We start from the raw sequence: 26,721 nt of genomic DNA on the forward strand, positions 1-26,721 counted from the left end.
ACATCAATTCAAAGGGGGGGAGGATGAATTATTTCATAAATAATGTTGGCATAACTGGAAAGCATCTGGAAAAAAATTTAATTAAATGCCCTGTTCCCCATACCATATTAAAAAATAAATTCCGGGAAAGACTGAGTTTTACTGTCAAAAATAAGCAACGAAAGTTTTAGAAGAAAATATTGGGGAAAAAATATTTGCTTGAAATAGAGAAGGCCTTAAGCTAAACAAAAATCTCAGAAGCCAAAAAAGAAAGATTGAGAGATTTAACTACACGAAAACTTCGCTATGGTGTCAGGGTATTGGCATGACAAAATACACCACCAAGTCAAAAGGTAAACAACAGAATGGAAGAAAATACTTGTATCATTATGACAGCCTTAGGGTTAATATCCCTAATACTTTTTTAATCCTATAAATTAATAAAGGAGAAACAACCCAAAAAATATACAAAAAGTAATATATAGACAGGCAATTCACACAAGAGGAAATGCAAATGACCAATAAGTTTATGGAAAAAATGCTCAAACTCGCTAGTGATTAGAGGGTCAGAAATTAAAACAGATATCATTGAACAAAAAATTGACAGCATCCAATCTTTGTGAGAAGGTGGAGAAATGGTCGCTCTCAGACATTGCTGGTGACGGTGTGATTTGCTCTATATTTTGCATTAAACCGTTTCGGTACAAATTGGCAATCCCACTTCATCTTTTCTATAGAAGTAAAAGCTTTAGTACTCATTTACATGGGATTTCAGTTGCAGTATTATTTATAATAGTAAAAAACTAGACACAATTGGAAAGTCCATAGGACTGAATAAATTATAGCAAAGTTTTGTGTATAATATTATGCAACTCAAATGATTTAGGCCTCGATATATTGATCTGGGAAGATAGCCATGCTACATTGTTAAGTGAAAAACAGATTGCAAAATAATGGGTATTGTAGGACTCCACTTCTTTAATATAAAACAATATGACATATGATTTGCATTTCTGTACAATAGGAAATCAAAAAAATCACATCCAATTCTGCGAAGATGGAGGAGAAACTGGAAGAAAGGAGGGGAGAGGATTGAATGGGTTTTTTTATGCCGGTCTTTATTGTTTAAAATTGTTTCAATCAACATGTGGTACTTTTATAATAAAAAAAAAAATCATAAAAGGCCAAGAGACTTGTGTACCAGGTAGAAAAAGGTCTGCCTGTTTTTTTATATCCACGATGAAAGAAGCAGCGCCAGGCAGAGGGAAAATCCAGCCCCAGCTGCCCGGGTGGGGAGGGGGAAATGAAGGCCTGTGGGCTGCTTCCAAGCTTCCGATTTAGAGGACGTCCAAGCTTGCCATCCTGCAAGGTATCACAGGCAGTGTCCTATGGCGTCCCATAGCCAGGCCACCAGTCCTAACACACCAGGGCAGAGACCCGTGACCAGCACCCGAGATCCTGTTCTTCATCCAAGGTCACTGTCTTCACTCACAAGGTCACACTGTGGTCCCCATGCCTTTGGCCTCCAGGTCTACCTTCACCGGGAGAAAAGAAAAATTAAATCTTCAGCTCTTATAAACGACTCCAATAAACTCAAACTCGTGTTATGAAATTCCTTTTAAGAAATAAATAATTGAAATGTTGACATTTGGTGACATTTGCTTACTCAAATCTGCGTGTTGGTGAATGGCCTTGACTTCCGTTTCTGAGGAATCGCAGGTTAACCTGCTACAAACGTGGCTCCTCGTAAACTAAGAAGGGAGGTCAGAACTCACAACTGCGCTGGCTTTTTTAAAAACTTCTTTTGGGGGGGTGTTGCAATTTACCTCATCCATGTGATTATTCATTTGTTAAAGGGAAATTTGAGACTCACGCAAAGAGAGGAACCTTTTATGGAGACTTCCATCTGGGGAACAGATTTATGAGGCTTTTTGGGACCCAGAATAACTTTACTGTGATGAAGGACAAGGCAGGGCCACCCCTCCCCCCGCCCCGCCCCGCCCCGCCCCCCAAACTGAGCGCGTGGGGCTCGGAAAACCAAACGTAGAAAGATACCCGGATGGAAGGGTTCAGGGGGCATTAAGGTTGAGACCTGAATAAAGCCAACCTTTTTAGAGAGAGTTAAATAGAACTGAGCTATTCTTTAAGCGCTGATCTTTTTCTTTTTCTTTTTTTTTTTTTTTTAATGACCTCAACCATGCGGCTGCTCTGGGCTTTAGAAGCTCAATTTGAAATCCAGGGAAGGAAGTGACAGAGCGATGTGGCAGGGCAGCTGCCAGTCTCAAGCGAACATGTGCAGGATGTCACAAAGGCACGGGAGCGCCAGGAGCCCAGCATCGTGCCCGAGTGGGTCATTCCCCTGCAAATCACACATTGGCGAGTAAACAGAAACTCAACGGCTTGACGTGAGCTGAAATGGAATTAAAAGTGGGCGATTTCATAGCAAATGGAAGCAAAGTAGGAAGCAAAGTAGCTTTGCCACAAGTTTATTGTCAGAGACATCTTTCCAATCATTTTTTGTTTGGCTTCACAATACAATATTGAAAAGGGGACCCCAAAGTGCTCTGCTGGGAGACTGGAAAGCGTACGAACCCTCAGTGCTAAAGATGACACAGCACAGGAAAACAAGCAGACAAAACTGAAGGCAGGGGCTCGAACAGAAACAACAGGAGCCTAGGAATTCCCTGGTGGTCCAGTGGTTAGGACTCCTCGTTCTCACTGCCGAGGGCCTGGGTTCAATCCCTGGTTGGGGAACTAGAATCCCAGAGGCCGCATGGTGCATCCAAAAAACAAAACAAACAAACAAAAAAAGAAAAACAAAGAAATGACAGGGGCCTGATCCATAAGCTGGAAGTGATGATAGCCGAACTATTCACAGTAGCCAGAAAGCGGAAATAACCTGAGTGTCCATCCACTGATGAATCAATAGACCAAATGGGATGTATTCATACAGTGGAATGTGATTCAGCCTGAAAAAAGGAAGGAAATCCTGACACACACCACACCATGGATGAACCTTAAGGACATTATGCTCAGTGAAATAAGCCATCACAGAAGGACAAACAAACACTACCTTATTCCACCGATATGAGGTCCCTAGAGGTAATCAAATCCATAGAGACAGAAAGGAGAAGGGTGGTTGCCAGGGGCTGGGAGGATAGAGGAATGGGGAGTTAGTGTTTAATGGGGACAGAGGTTCCGTTTGGGAAGACGAAAAAGTTTTGGAGATGGATGGTAGTGATGATTGCACAACAAAGTGAATGTACTTAGTACCACTGAACTGTATGCTTAAAAAAGGTTAAAATGGTAAATTTTATGTTATATATATTTTAGCAGAATAGAAAATTAAGCAGGCAAGGCTACGTTTTTCATCAATTCAACAAGCACTCTTTGTACATCTATTCCACGCTAAGGACGTGTGCAAACAAAGCCACACATTGAGAATACAGGATTAATAATCCAATTCAGGTTTGGCTCACGTACTGCCAAACGTCTCACTGAAATTGAAAGTAAGTCCACTCAATTCTTTAAATATTTCCACCCCAAAGTTCAGACTCCTAAAAATTACATGTTCCCAAAATCTGACTTGCTTCTGTGCCAGTTTAATTTCCCAACTCTCCTCCTGTTTGCTTGTGGCCAGAAATATGTTTGCAAACTATCGATTCAAATGTTTTCAGGGTAGCGAGCTCACTCTGTATCAGATATAACCTTGACCCCAAGCTCCTTCCAAAGACCCCGAACTCTGGCTCCTTTGAAGCTCCCACTTCAGTCTGAGGGACTGGCCTGGTGAAGACAGCCTTCCTTTGGGTGGGAGACAGGGAACGTAAAGACTCCTCGAGGGTGACGCACTAGGCAACAGTAAGTTAAAAATAAATCCAGTTCTCTTTAAGTTTCAGTTCATTAAACAGTATATGGCAGTGAGTGCTGGTGGGGAAATCTAGACAGGCGTGCATTTCAATCCTGACTCTGCCGTGAAATTCATTATGTGATCTTGGGCAACAGCAAGTTTCTGAACCTTGTACTCTCAGACTGCCAGTGGGGGAAATAATTGTAATTTCAGAGGGCAGAGTTCTCAACAGGAGGGGCCTGGAGAGGGAGAGAGAGTCCTGCTGCGGGTGGAAGGACAGATCACAGTTGATACCATGACCAGTAATTAAAACACACTCTATATTCAAAGAGGGTCATTATAATCACAGCTTTGGGAGGATTTAATAAGGACAGATGCTGAAGGCATCTGGAAGAATACCTAATAAGTAGCCAATATTATTAATATCAGCTCCCTTCAGGCCTCTAAACAAAATGCTTTTGCAAAAGTCCCTTCTGGTCAGGGTCCACAATTCTTTTCTGCATCCCTTCAAATCTTCTCTTCAAAACGACATACAATGTACATAAAATATGGGGCTTAGCCTTCATCACGCAGGTTTTCACTCGTAGGTGGTATTTCTTGAGCATCTTCTGTGTGCAGGGGACCTGGGTCTGGCTGAGGCGGCGGAAACCACACCAGGAACAGACGACTTGCTTCACAGGAGGTGGGTAGCCCCAGGCGTGCAGATGCAGCCCAGGCAGTGGAAGTCTGCTTACTCGCTAAGGGCAGAAATGACCACAGATCTCGGGGCAGGAAGGCCTTGGGAGCTTGTTCACTGACTCTCTTGTAGCCATAACTCATATTTCCTTTGCAGTCTTGCGTGGCTCACAAGCAAACCAGAGTGGCAAAGTTAGCCCAAGTCACTAGGGCAGACCCTAACCATCGTTCTTGCCTCCTTTTAAATCCAGGACTCAGCTCAAGCCCTAAGGAGAGGCAACTTAGCATAATGGCAACAAGCACAATCATAAACGTTACCAAGACGTGGATTTAAATATTGGCTGTGTCACTTGACACTGGGGTGACCTCAGTTAAGAGCTTAACCTCTCTGGGGCTCCATTTCCTCATCTATAAAATAGAAAGGAAAAAAATATTTACAGTTCGTGAAGATTAACTAGGTCAGAGCACGTAACACAAGGCTTAGCACGTAGTAACTGCTCAATAAATAATCATGAATTAGATCACACAGGAGCAAGACCCAAGACCCAACATTCATTAGCTTTTGCTATGTGATAGGTACTGTACTAAAAGTCTTACATACAGAACTACTATCTCAAGCTTCACCGTAATTTTATCAGGTAAATATTTATTATCTTTTCATAGATGAAAAAAACAAGGCTTGGAAAAATAAAACACCCTGAGTAAGACCACAGAGCCAGGATTCAAAGCTCACCTATAGTACTCACAACCTCTCTTGCATCTCACCTCCCCGGAGGTGTGGTGATTAACCCTCACCAACCAAATGAGTGTGTCACGATAATGCCCACTCACGTTCCTCGAAAAGTATGAGGGTCCACTGGTGCCACGGATCCGGAAGACACAATCTGTGTGAAGAGACAGACAACGCAAAGTGAAGCCATTATGAAAAGGCATGGATGCTGCTTAGAGAACCATAGTCTGACAGGAGAAACAGGCAGGACACACAGAACTAGCCCAGTGCAGGATAATCAGAGCAGGGCCAATGCAGGACAAAAGGACCTTGTTTTTCTTTTTCCTTTCCTTTTCTTTTCTCTGGGGGTGGATTAGGTGTTTATAGCCCAGACAGAGGGCCACATCGGTCATCACCCTCAAAGGGACTTTAAAAGAATACACTTGCTCTGACTTTATTTTTTTTAATGTACCGTTTCTTTTTTAAAAATATTTATATATTTATTTATTAATTATATTTATTTTGGCTGCACCGAGTCTTAGTTGTGGCACGCGGGATCTTCGTTGCAGCATGCAGACTCTTTGTTGCAGCATGTGGGATCTAATTCCCCAACCAGAGATCGAACCTGGGCCCCCTGCACTGGGAGCACGGGGTCTTACCCACTGGACCACCAGGGAAGTCCCACATTTGCTCTGACTTTAGTTCACTTTGGCTCGAGAAGCTTTATGAGAAATAGCTATAACATACACATATACCATATTCACTGTGTATTTGCTTCAAATTATGTTTCGTTCAGACAATTGTGCATCCTGAATGAGTTGCTATATACCTGTGGGACAGCAGGGTAGTCAACAGGACTGGCTTTGAAGGCCCCTCCTGCTCCTGGAAGGAGGAGATGAGGCGGCCCTTTGAACGGCAGACCTGGCAAAGACAGAACCCGGGGCCTTGAAGCCAAATGGCATCAGAGTGAGGAGGGTCCCCAAAGCCCATGGGTCCAACCCCTACCTCCACCCCAAGCCAATGCTTGCAGCCCCTGAGCAGGAGAGGGTCAGCGACCCTTTAGCCCCTGTGGAACGTTCTCAGGGGACTCACCACCCACTGCCGCCCCCTCCTAAGACCACTATCCTGTGCCTCTGACCATGACACCTAGTTTAACCCCTTGGGTAAGAATCTGCTTAGAAATATGTTCACAATATTACTCAGTCATCAAAAAGAATGAAATAATGCCATTTGCAGCAACATGGATGGACCTAGAGATTGTCATACTAAGCTAAGTCAAAAAGAGAAGACAAATACCATATGATATCACTTATATGTGGAATCTAAAATATGATACAAATCAACATATCTACGAACCAAAAAGAGACTCACAGACATAGAGAACAGACTTGTGGTTGCCAATGGGGAGGGCGTTGGGGGAGGGATGGAGTGGGAGTTTGGGATTAGCAGGTATAAACTATTATATATAGAATGGATAAACAACAAGGTCCTAGTGCGTAGCACGGGGAACTATATTCAATATCCTGTGATAAACCATAATGGGAAAGAATGTATATATATATATGTATAACTGAATCACCTTGCTGTACAGAAGAAATTAACACAACATTGTAAATCAACTATACTTCAATAAAATTTTTAAAAAATAAAAAATAAATGAAATTTTAAAAATATGTTGGGAATTCCCTGGGGATCCAGTGGTTAGAACTCAGTGCTTTCACTGCTGGGGGTCCAGGTGCGAACCCTGGTCATGGAGCTAAGATCCTGCAAGCCTCGTGGTTTGGCCAAAAAAAAAGGGAAAAAAGTGTTCACAGATTAGGTGCTTTTGCTAGCACTTAGGAGTTTACAAATGAGAACAGAATTCTCTTGATTTGGGAACAGGTCCCGACAGCGTGTGTTACGTGTAAAGTCTCACCTTTTCCACGTAGACATGATGTTTTTGTGGTTTCCTGCATGTGGGTCCATCTGCGCTTGTCCACTGTGGCCTTGGTCAGTCCATCACTGACCCTAGCCGTCCTATTCCCACTGCTGTGCTCGTGAGCCCAGTCCGGCCTTAGTGTCCAGAACCAGGACCGACCCCAGGCAGGAGGCGTTTATGGACCGTTAACCCAGCCCTCTGATACTTATCATCATCTTCCTTGACCTCATCCAACTCTGTCCACTATTTCACCCACCTGTGGTCTCGGGGGTTTCTCCAGACACCACACCCCTGCCCAATATTTCAGTTCGAGAAAATGAAATCTTCTCTTCATTCCCCTTGTCTGGAAATCCTGGAATTTCTGGAAATCTGCCTAGTGTTCCAGTTCTTCTCAAATCCCCCTAGAACAGGCTCTGCTTTGCTTTTGCAAGGTATGGGGCGTGCTGCTCTGAGGGCCTGCCCCGCCCACGGGCAGCTGCAGCATCTGCTCTGCGTCATCTCGCCCTGCCACCTTGGCCTCGGCTTACCGGACCAGGTGTCAGGCCTTACCCCAAAGTAGCCACCTACAGACCAGCCCGAGAAGGCACTGTGACCCCATTCCCAGGCCCATCCCCAAACTAGGTCTTTATTGTTAAGGATCTCTGAATATAACACACATCGAGAGGATCAACAGGGAGTAGATGGTAACAGGAAATAGAGAGCCTGCAGAAAGCAGGAGTCACGAGACAGCAGAGAGAAGAGAGTTTGAAGCAGCAGGAGAGCAGCGGGGAGAGAGCGGAAGTACCACAATGGGGGGAAGTCACCATTTCTGAGCGGAGAACAGCTGGTCGCCAGGGTAACACTCAACCTTGAACAACCTTCCCGTTCCCCAAGAGGCCTACGGAAGCGTCTCCCACCTCCCCCAAAACCCCGTCTCTGGGTGTCCCTCCACCAAACCCCCATCACCTGCAGCAACCGGTCTCAGTCTCCACTCTCCATCACCTGAAATAACCAAACTAACTCAGCAAGCATCCCTCCCAGGGACCGGGGTCCATCCCTGAGCCACGACTGGGCCTCGCTTCCCGCTGTGTCCACTGAGTCACGCCCAGGCCTGTGCTCAGAATACAGCAGCCTGTGGCCCTCACCAGCTCCCAGGACCACCACAGGCCCCAGAGCAGGAAGACCTGAGTTCTTGCTGTCTTAGCCTCTTCCGGCAAGTGACAGAAACTTCCCTGTGGTTATTTCCTCATCCATGAGCTGAGAGTGACCATACCTGCTCCACACACTGGCAGGGATGCCAGGAGCATCCAGTGAGGTGATGGGAGGGCATGTTGGTTGGAAGGCCAGCCACACCTGCCAGAGGAGGTAGCGTCACCTGGGTGATGAACGACCATCCCCCCGTCAGCGCCCCTGGTCCGCCCCCCAGCCCCACCTTCTGGGGCTCCCATCCTGCCCCTCAGACCCACAAGGCGTGCCATCTGCGGCTGTTCCCTTTGACGGTAACTCCTGCTCCATCAGGGCAAATGCCCAAACCTTGTTTCTCAATGCCTCCCTCCTTTTCTTCACCTTTGCAGAAGCCGAACTCTCCTCTGAGAAGTCTGATTTCCCCCGGGTCACCACCATTACTCGGAGAGCCAGGAGTTTCCTCCACGCCCAATGGATGCCACAGGAGGGCATGAGGACGTGGCATGAAACTTGGCCAATGTATACCACGTTGAGTGGTATAAATCCAGCAAACCGTCAACTCTGCCCTCTTTTAAACTTTCCCAGCCCGGACTTCATCACTAAAAGGCACTTGGTTCAACAGCCCACTCTGGCTCTGACTGACCTCACTGTCCTTCGGGCATCTGTGGCCAGCGGTTCTCAGAGTGCAGTCCCCAGACCAGCAGTAGCAGCATCTGGGGACTTGTTCCAGACGCACATCCTCAGGCCCTCCCAGGCCTCCTGAGTCAGAAACTCCCCGGCTGGGGCCCAGCTCTGTGTTTAACAAGCCCTCCAGGTGATTCTGATACAGGGTCAAGTTTAATGACACCTGTCCTAGGTTATAAGCCTTCTCATCACCCGGGCTGCACGAGTCCACCCATGTGCTTTCTTGGTCTCCATTCAGGGCACGGATGCAGACATCCCCTTAATGGAACGGAAGGTTCTGATCCACTGCTGACTCATAAAGGCCGACAAGTTTGCTCTGACCCCTGCTCAGCCTCTCTCCACTGTCCGATCCCCATAACAGCAGCTCCATTTTGGGGGGTGCCGCACCGTGCAGCTTGCGGGATCTTAGTCCCTGACCAGGGATCGAACCCACGCCCTCGGCAGCGAAAGTGCAGAATCCTAACCACTGGGCCGCCAGGGAAGTCCCTTGATTCCCACAACAGCATCTCCAGAGGTTCTTCTTTCTCCCTAAGCTCCCATCCCTACTCACTCTCCCTTTCAATAACAATGTCCTCTCGTGTCCTGGTGAAGGCTGCTGGGGTGCAGAACAAGGGGCTCCACACCTGTAGTCGGAAGACCTCAGCTCCCCACTTCCTGTGTGTGATCTGAGGAGATGGGTTAAATGGGCAGCGGATGTAAGGCATCTGCTCACCAGACATGGCTGCCCGGGGCCACCCTCCGCTGCTCTTCCTGCCCTTCTCTGATCTCCTTTCCTCACCTGTATAATCAGGATGGTAAGACCCATGTCTTACAGGCCATAGCGTAAGTCATACGCAAAACAAGAGGGTCAACGCAAAACCCTCTGTCAACTTCAAGCCTTGCTAACCAAAGTGGGGTCCAGCAGCAGTGGTACCCCATGGGAGTGTGTGGGAAATGCAGAGTCTCAGGGCCCACCCAGCCCTACCAAATCAGAATCTGCATTTCAGCAAGATGCCCAGGGGATTCGTCTGCACTTAGAGACTGAGAAGTGTGATTGAAAGAACTAGGAAAATATATGATAAACATATTCCTATCCTCAAGTCCCCATCAGCCGTCTTCTCCTCCCCGCCTCCAGGAGAAGGACCACCCCCTTTCCAAAGTCTAAAGCAGTCATTCCTAACCAGCTGGCACATTAGAATCATCTGGGCCAAACCCCAGGCCAATTACATTAGACTCTTTTGGAAAAGAGCCCAAATCAGTGTATTTTAAATTCCCCAGGTGACTCTAATGGGGGCCCAGGGGAGACACACCCTTCCCGCCAACCACACTGAGGCTCCGTAACATGGATTCTATCATCTCACGGGGAAATTTGCTGTCACACCATGAGGCTTATCTCTCTCTCCAGAGCTGTGCCTCGTGCCTCTCTGCTCACTCCCTGCCCTCACTTTATCCACTGAGCCCCCCTTCACGTCCCCACCCCCTAGCTTGCTTTTCCCTTGGGATCCTATCATTGTGCCCTGTGGCTCTCCCTTGACCAGAGTCCAGTAAATGTTCACGGACGTGGATTTTTAGCTTTGCACACGCACAACGCCGTCTTCTGAATGCAAAATCTCCCCTTGATCTCGTCCTCCTTCCAACCATCACCCTGCCCTGCTTTCCTCCCGAGCCAATCACGAACCAGTGGTCCCCACCGCCAGCCTCTGCATCCTCAGCAGGGGGACACCTGCCCACACTAAGCCAGATAACCTCTCCCACCACCTCTGCGGCCGTCACCACAGCCTTCAGACTCTCGGCTCAAGCTGGAGGACTCTGGAAAATGTGGTTTGTTGTTAAGGGTTCATTGCTAGTGGGTAAACAAGGGAGGATTCTTCAAGGGACCTCCAGTTTCCATGAAACAATAGATCAAAGAGGAGCCCAAAGAAAGAAGAAAGGTTTGGTTAGGTCCCACCTGGGAAACGCCTGCCCTGGACTGAGGCTCTAAAGGGCTCTTTTTCCTTCTGTGGCAAATGAGCTGGAAGGGAGTTCCACCTGGACCCAGAGCAGAAGCCAGACAGGACCAGAAGAACACACATACCGGCAGACCTCGGCGATACCAGGGCTGGGTTCCACACCACATAACAAAGCAAGGATCGCAACAAAGCAAGTCACACGAGTGTTTTGGTTTCCCAGTGCATGTAAGTTATGTCTATGCTCTACTGTAGTCTATTAAGTGCCCAATAGCATTAGGTCTAGAAAAACAATGTACATACCTTAATTTAATATACTTTTTTGCTTTAAAAAAAAAAAAAAAAGCTAAGCAACATCTGATAACACAGGGTTGCCACAAACCTTCAATTTGTTTAAGACGCAACAGCTGTAAAGCGCGGTAAAATTCAGTATGCCTGTACTTCTTAAGGAAACACGGAGAAAAGTCCTATGGGCTACACCCTGTAGCTGAACAAAGGAACCGGAAACTTGTTCTAGGAGTCATCAGGACACTGGTAAAGCTGTGTGACAATAGCCTCCCTGCCCTGTACACTCACACACACACACCTGTCGCCTGCAGGTGCTGCTAAGTTCTGGAAGCCAGTCTTGAAGATAAGCCATTGCTCACGACTTAACCTTCAGTCACTCACTCACCAAGTACGTGACCTATGCCTTCTCCGTGCAAGGCGAGAGGGACACACAAGGTCATTAGAGAAACACACAAAGTCATGACACAGCCCCTGACCCGAGGACTCCAAAGTCTAGCGGGGAAGAACAAAACATAAACAGATCACAAAGTGACGCCAGTGGTTAAAGAAAAAGTAAGTAACCAGTGCTATGGGACACAGGGTAGAGACCCACCCCAGGGGGCCAGGAGATGAGATGAGGTTTATGGTCCTGAGGCCACCAGAGCTCCAAGGACGAAAGCAGGGACCCACAGGGACTCCCGCTGATCCCTTTCATCTTTTCTTTCCACTCCCCACACGTTAATTTACTGAAATGAGGAAATCAAACACCACTGTTTTTAAGGTTTTTTGTCAGAACTCTGAAATGGTTGCACTGTTCCCACCGGAGACTGTAAGAACATCTATTTCCACAAACCCTAAAACACCTCGGGGTACTCTCATGGAGACACCGAGAACGCCACGCTGATAGGTGAAAACAGAATCTGCTGGCTGTGTTGATCTCTTCCATTACTCGTATAATTAAACACATTTCCAAGTTCAATGGCAGGAATCCATCTTTAACTTGCTTCTTCCTTCTTCACCCCCTCCCCCAGCCATGTCATTTTTCCTTTGATGGTGTCTCTTTGCTTTGTCCCTGTCTCTGCATCTCCGATGTCCCTAAGCCCACGTCACCACTCCCCTATTTCCCTGGCCTCACTTGTCTCCCTGGCCCCAGTCTTCCCCTCCTCCAGCCCACCCCCTGCATCACGTTTATCTTGCTGAAGCATCACTCTCATCAGATTACACCCCCCATAAGAAGCTCAGAGATTCCCAGTTGCACAACACTTGAGTCCTCTGCTCACTTTCCAGACTCTCCATGGGGCCCCTCCCTGCCCTCCTCATGTCCACCCACCCCTGGTCTCAGCCTGGCCCTCTTCCCACACCTGCTGCCCCAGCCAACACCGTGCTTCTCGAAGGCATCACACTTCTGACCCCTCCATGAACCTTTTCCTGGTTGCTGGACAGGAAATCGACAACTTGTCTTTCTAAGTTGCAATGTAGTTCACCATCTGTGACTAAGAATCCAGTTTCCTATAGAAACACGTGATACGTTGATAGGCTGCCTCACCGAAACAGCCAAAACTCAAAACAGAGCTGAACCACAGTGCCGATGGTCCTGCCCCGAATTCAGGGCTCTGGGAGGTGTGTGGTGCTTCTAGAAATGGCGCATCCCATCAGAGAGACCGCAGCTCTGTAAAATCCCTCCTCTACCAGCACTGCTCTGTGACCTTGGGAAGGTTAGCTCACTCTCTGAGCTTTGGTTTCCTTGGCGTCACAGGTTGGGGTTTCCAGGATGTAGATGCTGAGATGGAGTTTGGTTTGCAGGGTACTTATTAAGAATGGACACCTGCAGAGAGGGAAATGGAGCAGTCAAGTTTGGGCAGAGAGAGATGCTGAACTTCAACAAAGCCTCAGCCCGCCCCGTGGGGACATCGGGAGCATATGTGGTCCATCAGAGCCGTCCCTTGGTGGCCAGGCTTTTGTACTCCTGCTGGGATCCATTATCACTGTGGACGGCCCAGGGTACACATGACATTGAACTAGAAGCTGATGGCTGGAGGTTCTCTGCTGACTGCACTCCCCACTGCTGGAGCTACCAGCCTTTCCTTGGAGGACCTGGGCAGCGCATCTTCGTGCCCACCACACTTGGTTGTAGAAGGAGGATGATAATGATAGGCCCTACCTTATGTTGTTGTGACATTGAAATAAGCTCCGCATTCAGTACACAGCATACCTGGTACAGAGTGGGCCCTCAGTACACATTTGCTGTGATTGCCATTGGCATCCTGGGTAGAGTAAGACTGGAGGAAGAGTTGCCCCCTTTCTTTAATTCATCTGATGCATACGTATGGACCACACCACGTGTCAGGCACTGTTCTATGACCGGAAGTGCTGGTCTGAGGATACGTGTGGTCCATCGGTGGCCAGGGCAGTGCTCATCAAGAAGAGAACATTTGAGCCAAGGCTCGAAGGAGGCGAGAAACAAGTGGTGCAGCCATGCAACAGCCCTGCGGAGGGAGAGTGCCTAGAATGTTCGAGGCCAAGGGCAAGGGCAGAAACAGAATGAGCAAGAGGAGAGCGGTAGGTGAGGTCAGAGAGGGAACGAGACCACTTCCCAGGTGGGGTTTTGTGCCAAAACAAATCACGCTCGGATGTGGTCAGATCTCACCGCCAACCGGAGGTTCAGAAATGTAGGTGACATAGCAAAATGATAAACAACACCCTCGGCATTAGTCAGCACGATGAAGACTGTGGGAAACTCCACAGGAAAAATGACCTGGTTTCTTCAAAAACAAGCAAAAATTGAAAAATGGCAAGGGAAAAAAGGTAAAGGGGAACCTATAGATTAAAAAAGACAAGCATATCAGGACTTCCCTGGCGGCCCAGTGGTTAAGACCACACGTTTCCACTGCAGTGGGTGCAGGTTTGATCCCTGGTCGGGGAGCTAAGATCCCGCATGCCCCACGGCGCGGCCAAATAGAAAAAGACAAACATGTCAACCGACCCCACAACATAAACCTTATTTGGATCCCGATTCAATCAAGCAAGCTGTCTTATCAGCAGCAGCAGCAGCGTCCCTATCTTATAATTGAGAAAACATAAGCGCTGAGTAGAAATTTACTGATAATAAGGAATTACTCAGGAATGGTGGCCACATGATTTAGGAAAGGGAGATGATGCGTCTGGAATCTGCTGTGAATTCAGGGCGGCCCCCAATCCCAGAGCTGCAGACAAGTATTCAGATAATAACTGTGTTTCACTTTCCCAAATTCCTGTCCAATATGAGCAGGGAAGAGTGGCCCCAGGCCATCCCGGTCAATACAGCCAACAGGCCCGGGAACATTCTTGCTTGCCCATCTCACCTCTCTTCCTTGTAATGTTGTATGAGGACCAAGAAAACTCATCCACCTCAAATTCCAGCCATGTGCAGGGCATGACACGTTGCCGTCAGTCCTGCCTTTTTCCCCCAGCTCTGAGGAAACTCTTCATCATCCTGCTCACATCCTGAACTGGGAAGTCCCAGCTTTGGCCTCTAACTTGACTTGAAGGCTGACTCTTTTTCTTTCCTTAAAAGAAGATTCACACTCCGTCCATCTCCACTGCAAGCCAAATGTACTGCATATCAGAAAGCGCACCCCTAGATCACATGCAGTATTTTCTTAAATGTCATAGGAAGGCGGTTTCTGAATTAGATGATTTCTACTGACACTTTACCGTGGATTCTGGAAGGATTGGAAAACGAAAATGCACAGCCACTGGAAACTTCATATGTGGGCAGCGGGTCTATTAGCACCCCCTCCCCCTTTTTAAAAATGAGAATACCTTTTCATCATCAACATACAATGCCCCTTTCCCCCACAAAACCTACTCATTTCATCCACTTGAAATATCTAAGAAACTGTGCTTTAGCTTTATGCCTGGAAACAGGGATCTTGCGGGCCATTCCCATGTGACTAATAAAGCTTACACTCCCCGCCAACAGACAGATTTGCATGTGCTTTCTGTTAAATTAACGAAGATTTGCTTAGAAGACACGATACCCAGAAAAGAATAACCCATGATAGTCTTCATAAACACTGTTTCATGAAGAGACGACAAACAGGAAAAAAAGATACTTGAAGGAGAAACAATTTTCAGACTTGCCACTATCCAGCTATGACACATCTTTTGCCTCTTGAGATACTAATTTTCTCATCTGTAGAATAAGGCATTTGGACAACATAATCTCCACCACCCCTTTCTGCTCCAAAATGCTGTGATCTCTCTAACTGACTGCATTCTTTCTCATTCACCTTTCATCATTTATTTCCAGGGCAGTTAACAGGAATTGAGTGTATGTTGAAAACAAAATAATGTAATAAATGATTGCAAAGCAATACATAGTAAAGATTAAACAAGTCAATTTGAAAAATACAAAGGATAGGGCTTCCCTGATGGCGCAGTGGTTAAGAATCCTCCTGCCAATGCAGGGCACACGGGTTTGATCCCTGGTCCAGGAAGATCCCACATGCCATGGAGGAACTAAGCCCTTGCACCATAACTACTGAGCCCACGTGCCACAACTACTGAACCCGCGCACCTAGAGCCCGTGCTCTGCAACAAGAGAAGCCACCGCAATGAGAAGCCCACGCACCACGACGAAGAGTAGCCCCCGCTCGCCGCAACTAGAGAAAGCCCGCGCGCAGCAACGAAGACCCAATGCAGCCAAAAATTAATTAATTAATTAATTAATTTAAAAATAAATAAATAATACAAAGGATAAATATATGCATTTCAGAAAAGAAACACAAATAGCTGATAAATACATGAAAAGATGCTCAACCTCACTAGTAATCAGGAACATTAAAATTGCAATGAGATGCCATTTTTCCTCCATCAAGCTGGTAAAAATATAAAAGATCGATAATAAGTGTTGGCAGGGAGGTGGAGAAATGGCAGTAGACCTGGATTTATAAATGCATACTTCTGATATTCACATACGTTACATCATTGTGTGTAAGAAAAAAAAAAAACTGGATGCAAACCAAGTGTCTTTTACGGGGAAATGGCTAAATATAGTACAGCCATGCTCTGGAATACCATGCAGCCACTAGAAAGAAAGAGGCAGATTTATATAAATTGATAGTAAATTATATTCAAGATACATTGTCAAGGGAAAAAAGCAAGTGACCAAGCGGCATGTAGGATATGGTCCTGTTTCTATAAACCTCTTCTTTCTCCTGTCTCTCTCTATATATATATGAGTTGTGTGTCTGCATGTAAATATGCTTATATATGCACGTGTACATACATGTATGTGAGTACGTGGCTAGATAAAGACCTGGCCACCTCGGAAGAGGGGAGTGGGCTGCAGGAGGCCTGCAGAGACGAGGTGGCCACACATGGTTGCGTGGACCGAGCACGGGACATTCATGCAGCAGACATCATGGATTTGCATATTCATTGTTATACAATTTTCTGGCAGCCAGCACGAGTGCCTTTTTCTTTCTTTCTTTTTCTTTCTTTTTTTTTTTTAAGAAATGTCTTTTATTGTCATCTACAGTACTTCTTTCCCCCTGAGAGACAACCCTATTGCCTCCTTTAACTTTTATTTATTTATTTATTTATTGCCACTTCGCACTGCTTGCAGGATCTTAGTTTCCCAACCAGGGATCGAACCTGGGCCCCAGCAGTGAAAGTGCCTTGTCCTAACCACTGGACCATCAGGGAATTCCCAGGAATGCCTTTTTCTAAATTCACACAAGTATACCACCTAGGCTAGTAGCAGTCCTATGAGGGGGGACTTTCATCTTTTTTCTGTATACCTGTGCATTATTTTTACCACAAGTATGCATCACTCTTACAATTAAAATAATTGGAAAATCTGAACATTGACCTTGACTTCAACTGGCTAACAATCTAATAGAAAACTGAAAAAGAGAGGGACCAAAATCAGACTCTAGTCTTCTAGCCTGATCACTCTCAGATATCTTTTGCTTTCTGAAAATCCTCTCTTCTAATTCTGGCAAATCGTGTGATTTTTAAAATCACAAAAATCAAACAGCTCCATCTTGAAACATCACATATTCCCTCAGTTTTCCAAAATCTCCCAACATCTCCAGACACCCTTTTCATAGTGCCTCAAACTCTGCCACTGCCCTCCCCACCCACTCTCCCCACTGAGGGGTCTCCCACCCACAGTCACCATTTTCCTCGAAAGGACTCTGGTCCAGGGACACACAGGGTCAGGCACCAGCCAACCTGAATAAGTACTCTTCTTAAAGTTTCGGCGGTCCCACCTGAGGGCCCCCCATTCTAATGAGATGCTTTCATATTTCATTCATGAATTCTCCCTCAGCCCATTCCATTCATTGCCTTATTGATTCGACACAAATACTGACCACCACCTGCTCTGAGCCAGACCCTCAGCTGGCTGACTCACTCACATCCTCACCCTCAAATCTCCCACAAGGCAGTGATGCTGCAATTCAGCCCTGGGGCTGCAGAAGCCCAGAGGAGTGACATCCTGTTTGGAAGATGCAGAGGGCTTCCAAGAGGAAAGGCCACTAGGACTGAATGCTGAAGGACAGAGGAAGGCAGGACAGGGGACTCTTGGCAGGCGTGGGAAAGGTACACCACAGCCAGAGCAATAGAAGTTGGGGAAGAGAGTTGGAAACTGACCGCACGTGAAGGAGTCTGGAAAGGATGCGACAGGTCCTGGGGAGCCATCGAGCCACTGAAGGAGATTAAGAGGAAAAAACACAATCAGCTCCGGTTTTTGGAAATATAGTCACGGTAGTGGTTTGAAGGCTGCCCTAGAGGAAGCAGAATTAACGTCGAGAAGTCCAGCTAGGAGGCTGGTGCTCTAGTCTGGGCCCTTGGCCTTTCAATATTGGCTCAGACAGGAACTGATGCTCCAAGATGAGCCAACCTCATACACTCCGAAATAAACTGCATTACATTGAACTTGCAACGCTCTTCCATTTGAAGCCAAGTTTGGATTTTAAGAGAATACAGAAATGTACCAAATGTTACTTTCTACTTGAATTTTGTAACTTACATTTTTTCCGTTTTAAATTAATTTCATTTTACTTTATGTTATTTAAGCCTAAATTCAAACTGAATGAAAACTATATCAAGGGCTTCCCTGGTGGAGCAGTGGTTGAGAATCTGCCTGCCAATGCAGGGGACACGGGTTCGAGCCCTGGTCTGGGAAGATCCCACATGCCGCGGAGCAACTGGGCCCGTGAGCCACAATTTCTGAGCCTGCGCATCTGGAGCCTGTGCTCCGCAACAAGAGAGGCCGCGATAGTGAGAGGCCCGCGCACCGTGATGAAGAGTGGCCCCCGCTTGCTGCAACTAGAGAAAGCCCTCGCACAGAAACGAAGACCCAACACAGCCGTAAAATAAAGAAAATTAATTAATTAATTAATTAAAAAAAAAAAAAACTATATCCAATAATGTGGATGTTCACTATTATTCCTGGAGTTTACCTTCAATGAAATCTTTCTGTCTCAGAAGATGTTGGAATATCACTCTGCTTTCTTTACTTTTTTTTTTAAGACCAGATTCTTTTTTATAATTTTTATTTATTTATTTATTTATTTATTTTTGGCTGCATTGGGTCTTTGTTGCTGCACGCAGGCTTTCTTTAGTTACAGTGAGCGAGGGGGGCTACTCTTCGTTGCCGTGCGCGGGCTTCTCATTGCGGTGGCTTCTCTTGTGGTGGAGCACGGGCTCTAGGCGCGCGGACTTCAGTAGTTGTGGAGCGCGGGCTCAGTGGGCTCAGTAGTTGTGGCTCGCGGGCTCTAGAGCGCAGGCACAGTAGTTGTCGTGCACGGGCTTAGTTGCTCCACGGCACGTGGGATCTTCCCGGACCAGGGCTCAAACCTGTGTCCCCTGCACTGGCAGGCGGGTTCTTAAACACTGCACCACCCGGGAAGCCCTCTTTACATTTTAAGGTAACTAATCTGTAACTATACTTATATTTAACCTAGATTATACCTACCCTTGCTCTGCTGTTGCACAGGTAGTCACAGATGACTGGTGGCTACTGAGTACGTGAAATACAGATGGTCAAAACTGCGAAGTGCTGTAACTGTGAAACACACACTGGGTCTCTAACATTTTGCATGAAAAAAGAATATAAATTATCTCATTAATAATTTTATACTTATTACATGTTAAGATGATAATGTTTTATATATACAGTTGGTTTAAAAACCTGTCATTAAAAAACAAAAAAACACACCATAGATAACTGATATATATATATATTTTTAAAGGCTCTGGTTTTTTTTTTTTTTGTCTGTTTGTTTTGTTTTTTAATTTATTTATTTTTTACTTTTGGCTGCACTGGGTCTCTGTTGTTGCACCCGGGCTTTTCTCTAGTTGAGGCAAGCGGGGGCTACTCTTTGCTGCGGTGCACTGGCTTCTCATTGCGGTGGCCTCCCTTGTTGTGGAGCTCCGGCTCTAGAGCGCAGGCTCAGTAGTCGTGGCGCACGGACTTAGTTGCTCCGTGGCATGTAGGATCTTCCCAGACCAGGGCTCGAACCCATATCCCCTGCATTGGCAGGCGGATTCTTAACCACTGCGCCACCAGGGAAGCCCGATAACTGACATTGAATAAACTCTAATTTTCATCCATCGGGTGGAAAAAAAAGAGAATACAGAAATTTAACTCTGGTTCCAATTACACTTCCTTAAGACATCTACAGAAAACAGGAGTTGGCGTGAATATGTTTCCTCCGAAGACTGATCAAAGGCACTTAGCTTCCCTTTAGGAATCTGCAGTTTGGACTTCAGGGTTTTTGAAAAAAAAAAAAAAAAAGGTGAGTTTATTTTCTCAGCCACAAACTGTAATTTGCATTTGGCATCAGCCTCTTAGAATTAGTAATTTCCCTCTTTCTTGCACCAAGCACATAGCTCACACTTTAACATAGAAGTTCTTTTCTCCACCTTCCATACCATTCTTCAAAATGGTAGAGAGAAATGGGAAGGAAATCAGGCATGAAAAAAAGAGAAACCCCATGAAAAGGATCTCTCATGTCCGGAGTTGAGAGTTTCTTTCATGTCTGCTAAACAAACCTGGGAGCCAGCCTGAGAAACAGAACATCCTGAACAGCTAGAAAATTCTGCATGCATCCCCTCCAGGTAACGCCAGTCTGATCCTCAGTATTTCTTAGGGTCAAAAAAGCCCAAATGGAAGGAAGAAAATCCAGGTCAGCTGTATCAGGAGGAAGCCTGGCCAGAAAACAAGTCCATCAGGACAGAGGGAGTTATTCAATCTTCAAGTTTGAACAAGACCCGAGTTCTTCAAAGGGGGCGCAGCCTGGTGCAGAGAGCGGCGGGGTGCGCCGGGGAATCTCAATCACTACAAGAAGGACCACTTCTGAAAGGAAAATAAGGGATTCAAAGAGTTTTTGAGACGGTACACATTTCTCACACAAAACACAAACTTTTACCTAAAAATCTGCTGCTTTTCCAAGTACATTGAGAATTAACTGGAAAAGTTGTGTTTGGCCCATTCTCTTTCTGTTGGGGATGTTTTAATAACCTAAAGTTTCTGAACATACTATTCTCTCTATAAATAAAAAAGAAGAAAGTCTATATAAAAGCAAGTAGAAAGTATTTTTATAGAAATAAACTAGATACAGATTCTGGGCTGAACAGTTAACCATTAAGTACACACACACACACACACACACACACACACACACACACACACAGCATATACAGTGACCATTGCCATACCAACTAAACGTCTTTAACAATCCACGTCCTGGACGTTTGAACTTTTCCTCCAGAAGCCCAGTGTTTTCGCAAACACCATCCCATTTCTATACACAGCATTCCCCGACTTTCACAGAGGCTGAGACTATCCCCATTTTGTAACTATAAAGAAGTCAGGTGCCTAAAGGCTAACTGACTTGCCCCAAGTCACAGAGTCATCAGCCAGGACCTACATGCCAGGCAGGCAGGCAGACAGCAGAGCTCACAGGAAACCAGCTATGCCTCGCCAGGCACTAAAATTATATTTCAGTATTTCAACAACCATTTTGGACACGATCTTTCCCCCAAAACCACACTGTAATAGAGCTGTCACTTGTGTCCCAAGAAGGCTCTTTGATGGTGCAGAGTTCAACAAACCTCTTCCTTCATCCAAACTGGTTTGCCCAGCCCTCCCTACTCAACAGGTGAGAGGAGATGAAATCTGGGAACCAGGACCTGCAAACAGAGCCAACTCAAAACAGAGTCGTCACCACCACTGCAAGTTTCCCCAACCTGGGTATTTGACTAATTCCCATTCAGGACATAAGTCAGAGACTTTACACTTAGGGTAAATAGCAACCAGCCAGTTAGGACAACCAGCCCTAAGACACTTTCTCAATGTGCCCTAACACTGACCACTACCTATAATGCCCTTCAGGGTCGAGTCTCAGTTCTTGACCCCAACTGTCCTGAACTGATGACAGTCAGGGAATGTGCCTTCTACTTCTGGGCCTACGCAGATGCACACTCCTGCTCTCCACCCCACTCACCCCCATGCTATCTGCCACTTCTTCCAGGAAGCCTTCCTGATCTCCCTAGGCCATATGTTTCCATAGTACCCTGTCCCACTCCTAGCATAGAATTTCAGGCAGCACCCCACAGGGTAACAACCTATCCATCTGTCCTCATCCCCGACCTACACCATAAACTCCATGAGAGCAAGGGCTCGTCTGACGTTGCCTTTTACACCCCAGCAAACAGCAGAGTGCCTAGTTGTGAATAAATAACTGAATGAAGATTTGCAGTCGACAAGCATGCATGGCTTACCGTTAGGGCAGGCATGCTGCTAGACCCTGAAGATAGAAAGGTGAAGTTCTATCTTCTGCCCTCAGGTCAATTCTGATCTATTAATCCATGATGCTTTCTGTCTTTATTTTACAAAAACACAACTACACAATGGGTAACTGGTAGGAAGGGGCCCAGGGAGCCCTAGAGCTGGTTACAACCAGAACAAAGATCTCCTTCCCACTGGTATCAGTGATGTTCCTGAAATGTTGAGACTCAGATCTGCTTTCAATTGCTGCTTCGTGAGAACTAACAAATAGATGAAAATATTCTAGGCCACAAGGTAGCATCATGCCTTGAGGCCAGCCGGATGGCCAACTCCCCAGAACAATGAGATTCCAAATGTTCATCTGAACAGGGACAAAAGTAGAGGGAGGGCTTCCCTGGTGGCGCAGTGGTTGAGAATCTGCCTGCCAATGCAGGGGACACGGGTTCGAGCCCTGGTCTGGAGAGATCCCACATGCCGCGGAGCAACTGGGCCCGTGAGCCACAATTACTGAGCCTGCGCGTCTGGAGCCTGTGCTCCGCAACAAGAGAGGCCGCGATAGTGAGAGGCCCGCGCACCGCGATGAAGAGTGGCCCCCGCTCGCCGCAACTAGAGAAAGCCCTCGCGCAGAAACGAAGACCCAACACAGCCAAAAATAAATAAATTAATTAATTAATTTAAAAAAAAAAAAGTAAAGGGAGATATGAGAGAGACTCTGTTTTCCTTTCCTTGCAGCTGTCCATTCCAAAAAGAACTGCAAATAACATACAACCTCCACCCCTACCCCCTACCCCCTCTACCCACCCACCCCACCACCGGCCAACTGAAAGGGAACAATCCTGACATCCTTGACCCTTCCTGAGCTGTTTCTAAACTAGCCCCCGCTCCACCGCTTTAAACAGAGACCCTAGTCAGTGGTTCTCAAAGTGTGGTCCAGGGACCAGCAGCGTCACTGTCACCTGAGAACTTGTTAGAAAGGCAAATTATCCGGCCCCTCCCTGGACACACTGAGCCAGAAACACTGGGGTAGGGCCGGGCCACCTGTGTTTTAACGGGAGCTCCATGTGAGCCTGATGCACGCTCAAATTTGAGAACCACTGCCTAGTTCTCTATCTTCAGGGCGCTGACCGCTTGCAGAGTTCTCTTGTTTATTTACTTGCACGCCTAATTTATTTATTGTCCTCTCTCACTGGAATGAACGCTGCATGACAACTGGGAACTTGCCGGTCTTGCTCAGGGCTCTGCATCTTCTGTGGTTTAGAACAGGCTGTCACATCGTGGTGCTCGGCAAATATTTGTCGAGCAAACAAACAAATCTTCCTCTTTTTTGCTTGTTTTCCCCCAATTTCCCCGGAGCTGGCCATGAACAGTCCCGAAAGGAGTTAAGCCACCCTCGTGAGTCATCTGGCCAGGCCTGGTTATCTGTCGGTGGGTGATAAGCCTCCAAGGACAGGAGCTGTGACACGACACGGCCGCACTTCATCAACCCTTTTGCCCAAATCCCCAGGACTGCAGTACTGGCTCACAACTGTCAGAATTCACTTTTCCAAATGTCAGAGGCCTGATGTTTTCCCATAATCTAGACATCTCAGGCCCACCAGTGTGTGCGGGATCGCTTAGGAAAGCCCCTCCACAGGAGAATCAACCCTGTGCAGCTCCTGCAGCACTTGTGGTGAGTGGGTGCAGCCCGGCACAGCACCCCCTGCGCGGCGCTCCCACCTCTGTTTACACAGCCACCCTCCCCTCTCACACCACCCAGGGAAGGGAAACCAGCCACCCGTTACCGTGCTGAAAATCCCGTCTACAAGTTTCATGGCAGAATTGTTGAGAAGTTCCCCTATCAGGTCCAAGTGGCAGGAAAGCCACATCTTGGGGGAAGAGGCAAGGGAAAGTCATTCATAAAAAGAAAGATAATAGCTGCTACCTACCCTGTGCTGTACTAGTATACATACTGTGAAGTTGGTTTTCCTCATAGGAGGCTCAGAAAAGAGCCCTCCCAAGGCCATCAACCATGGACCTTGACCTCTAACCCAGCTCTGACCCCAAAGCCCTTCTTAACCTCTGAAAAATCACAAACACACTGTGACCCTCGGGTCCCTCCCTAACATGGGCCAAGCCAGAGGCAGCGTTTCACTTAAATACCTGGGCAGCAGGGAAAGAGAAAACGAATTTCAGGAGGGATAAGCTGGACCGTTTGAAGGGCCCTGGTTAAGGGCACTCCGGGCTTCCGGGTTCTTCCCACCCGCCCACCCTGGGATGCCACGCCCCCTCCCTGGGTTTGCCTTGGGCCTGCCTGGACGGTTAATATTAACCCCAGGGGATGATCGCCCTTGTGGGTTCGCGGGGCCTCCAAGGGCGGGCGGACGCTGACTCACTGCCTCTGTGGCAGCCACGTGTCTCCACAGCTCCCGGCGGGCCGGCGGGCTCCTGCGCTGAGCCGAGGGGGCCCCTTCACCGGGGCGAGGAAGGGGAAACGCGGCTGGTTTTGTGTCTCCATCAGAGGGCGAAGGGAACAAGAAGGAAGTTCCCAGAAGCTTAGCCCAAAGCATCCCTTGATCGGCTCCCCGCGGCCGGCCCCCTCTGCCTTCTGCATCTCCGAAGGTTTATCCACTTTCCCCCAATCGTGCCAGCTCCCACGCGAGGGAGGGTGGGGCTGTGGAAGGACGATTTGTAAAAAGCTCGCTGGCACAAACAAGAAAGGGTTAAAGGCCCCTTAGCCCCTCCGCGTGGCTCCTGAGGGTTCCAGAAGCCAAGATCCAGTCTCCACTTCTCTGCCCTGCCCCCATCCTCAGTCCAGGTCCTCCCTGCCCGGAAGACAGGAGCCCGAGGCTGGCTTCACCCCAAGCGCCTCAGCAAATCTCTGAGCCAGCATGGAGAAGCTGGGCATGGGGCACCTTTCTTTCTGTCCGCATGTGCCTCCCACCAAAAATCGAATTAAGTAAAAGGAAAAAGCTACGTGCACTTGAGGTTATGGAGACTGACAGCTTTATAAACTTGGCACACACATGGAAATAACAGGAGAGCGCGTAGGACCTACAGATTTTAAATTACAGTATTCTGAATGGAAGCGCTCACGCCCAGAGGAAGTTTGCCCTCCTGCTTCTCCAGATGCCTTTAAACCCCAAAATATCATGGCCGGGTTGAGACAGCTTTGGTGACGCTGGGAAGAATACACCCACCCTCTCCGCTCTGATGCCTCTACCCCAAGGAGGTTTGAAACCTCAATACGTTCCAAGAAAGCCACTCTCCCCCCGGCTGGGCTGTTGGTAGTGCGGAGTGGCATGTGGCAGAGGTAAGGGGAGGGAGGAGGGCCCGGCACGCGGATAGAGCTAACCCAGCCCCGGCGCAGCCCTGAAACAGAGGCCTGGGCTCGGGAGGCTGGAAGTCCCGCTCTTTCTGTCGCGCTGAAACACGCCTGGGTGCTGCATGCTTGTGGGTGCACGCTGCTCCCGCCTTCTGAGCAGAGGAGGCCCCTTCATGGGGCGAAGAAGGGGAAACGCGGCTGGTTTTGTGTCTCCATCACAGGGCGAAGGGAGCAAGAAGCAAAATCAGCCAGGGCCCAGCACTCGGGTAAAAACTGAGGAGCGCAGACTCAGAACACGTGGACAGATTGGAAGGGGAGGTAAAAGGTGTGACCAGCCTGGGCAACGCTGCAGCTCCCTCCGGCGCCCGGGAAAGCCTTGAGGACGGAAGCCTCGCTCCCTCTGGACCACATTCGCCTCTCCAGGGAGCCCCCGCTTCCCGCTGCGTCTCACGCAGCCCGCGGGGGGCTGACACCCCTCCCCAGGCTGCAGGTCGGAGCACGGGGCTGACGCCAGTTCCACAGTCGGGTGAGCTGCACGGGGACCTGGGTCCTGTCCCTCCTGCCGTGACCCCAGTTGCAACAGTGGGTTAAAGTTCAGAAGCAGCCCGGTGAACACATCCACGGTGATAAGCTGCACCTTTGCTGGCAGATAAGCCCAGCAGGAGAGAAAACACTGGACAGCACCTCCGAGCTGTCCCTCCAGCTGGCCTCACTACGGAAGGCCTCGGACCAGACTTTCTGGTGCTGACAACCAACTACAGCAGGATTAACGGAATTTTAATATTTTTTCCAAAATAAACAATGAGTCCAGTGCTTTATTTTTCAACACGCTGCTTAAACATCCAGCTTGTTTTTTTTCACTGACGTATAGTTGATTTACAATGTTGTGTTAATTACTGCTGTACAGCAAAGTGATTCAGTTACATATATATATATATACATTCTTTTTTTTATATTCTTTTCCATTATGGTTTATCACAGGATATTGAATATAGTTCTCTGTGCTAGACAGGAGGACCTTGATGTTTATCAATTTCCAGCTTATTTTTATTTGTTTGGTTTTTATTCAATTTATTTAAACAACAACCCCCCAAAAAAGTGTTCACCCATTCCTTATTTTTAGTAAAATAGACCACAAGTCCGCCAAGCGGTGTTTTCAGAGATAAGGCCACGGAGGTTCTCCTTTCAGGCTGCTCATGGCATCAGGGTTAGGGGTCACCACACAGACCCACGGAATGTTGGTTCAGTGAGTCAGCCCCGAGCCCCAGGTGCTGACAGGAAGGACATGGGTGTCAGGCTCTTCTGAGGGGACCTGAACTTTGTCCTCTAGTCAAAATGTTCACCTGGGCCCAGAATTTTCAACTCAGCATCCCACAACCCTCAGAGGGGACCTGAACTTTGTGCTCTAGTCAAAATGTTCACCTGGACCCAGAATTTTCAACTCAGCATCCCACAGCCCTCAGAGGGGA

At 47.5% G+C, this 26,721-nt stretch overlaps 1 protein-coding gene across 4 annotated transcripts; it reads right to left on the reverse strand.

The window, feature by feature from the left end:
• Positions 1–1,076: 1,076 nt before the first annotated feature.
• On the reverse strand, positions 1,077–25,475 carry LOC309637975 (uncharacterized protein). Of its 4 annotated transcripts, none has more exons than XR_014250892.1 (3): positions 24,091–24,172; positions 5,333–5,385; positions 1,077–1,514 (listed from the first exon to the last, which is right to left on the reverse strand). XR_014250892.1 is itself a non-coding variant. In XM_082413440.1 (3 exons), the coding sequence occupies exons 1-3, from the start codon at positions 24,539–24,541 to the stop codon at positions 1,468–1,470; spliced, it is 318 nt and encodes a 105-aa protein (XP_082269566.1). In that variant the 5' UTR covers positions 24,542–25,475; the 3' UTR covers positions 1,077–1,467. The 4 variants fall into 4 exon arrangements, 1 of the variants encoding a protein (XP_082269566.1); XR_014250893.1 differs by lacking the exon at positions 24,091–24,172 and adding an exon at positions 11,575–18,261; XR_014250894.1 differs by lacking the exon at positions 24,091–24,172 and adding an exon at positions 11,488–11,537.
• Between the last annotated feature and the right edge of the window lie 1,246 nt (positions 25,476–26,721).

The sequence above is a fragment of the Balaenoptera physalus genome (genome assembly GCF_965194825.1).
Source record: "Balaenoptera physalus genome assembly, chromosome: 11".
NCBI lineage: Eukaryota > Metazoa > Chordata > Mammalia > Artiodactyla > Balaenopteridae > Balaenoptera > Balaenoptera physalus.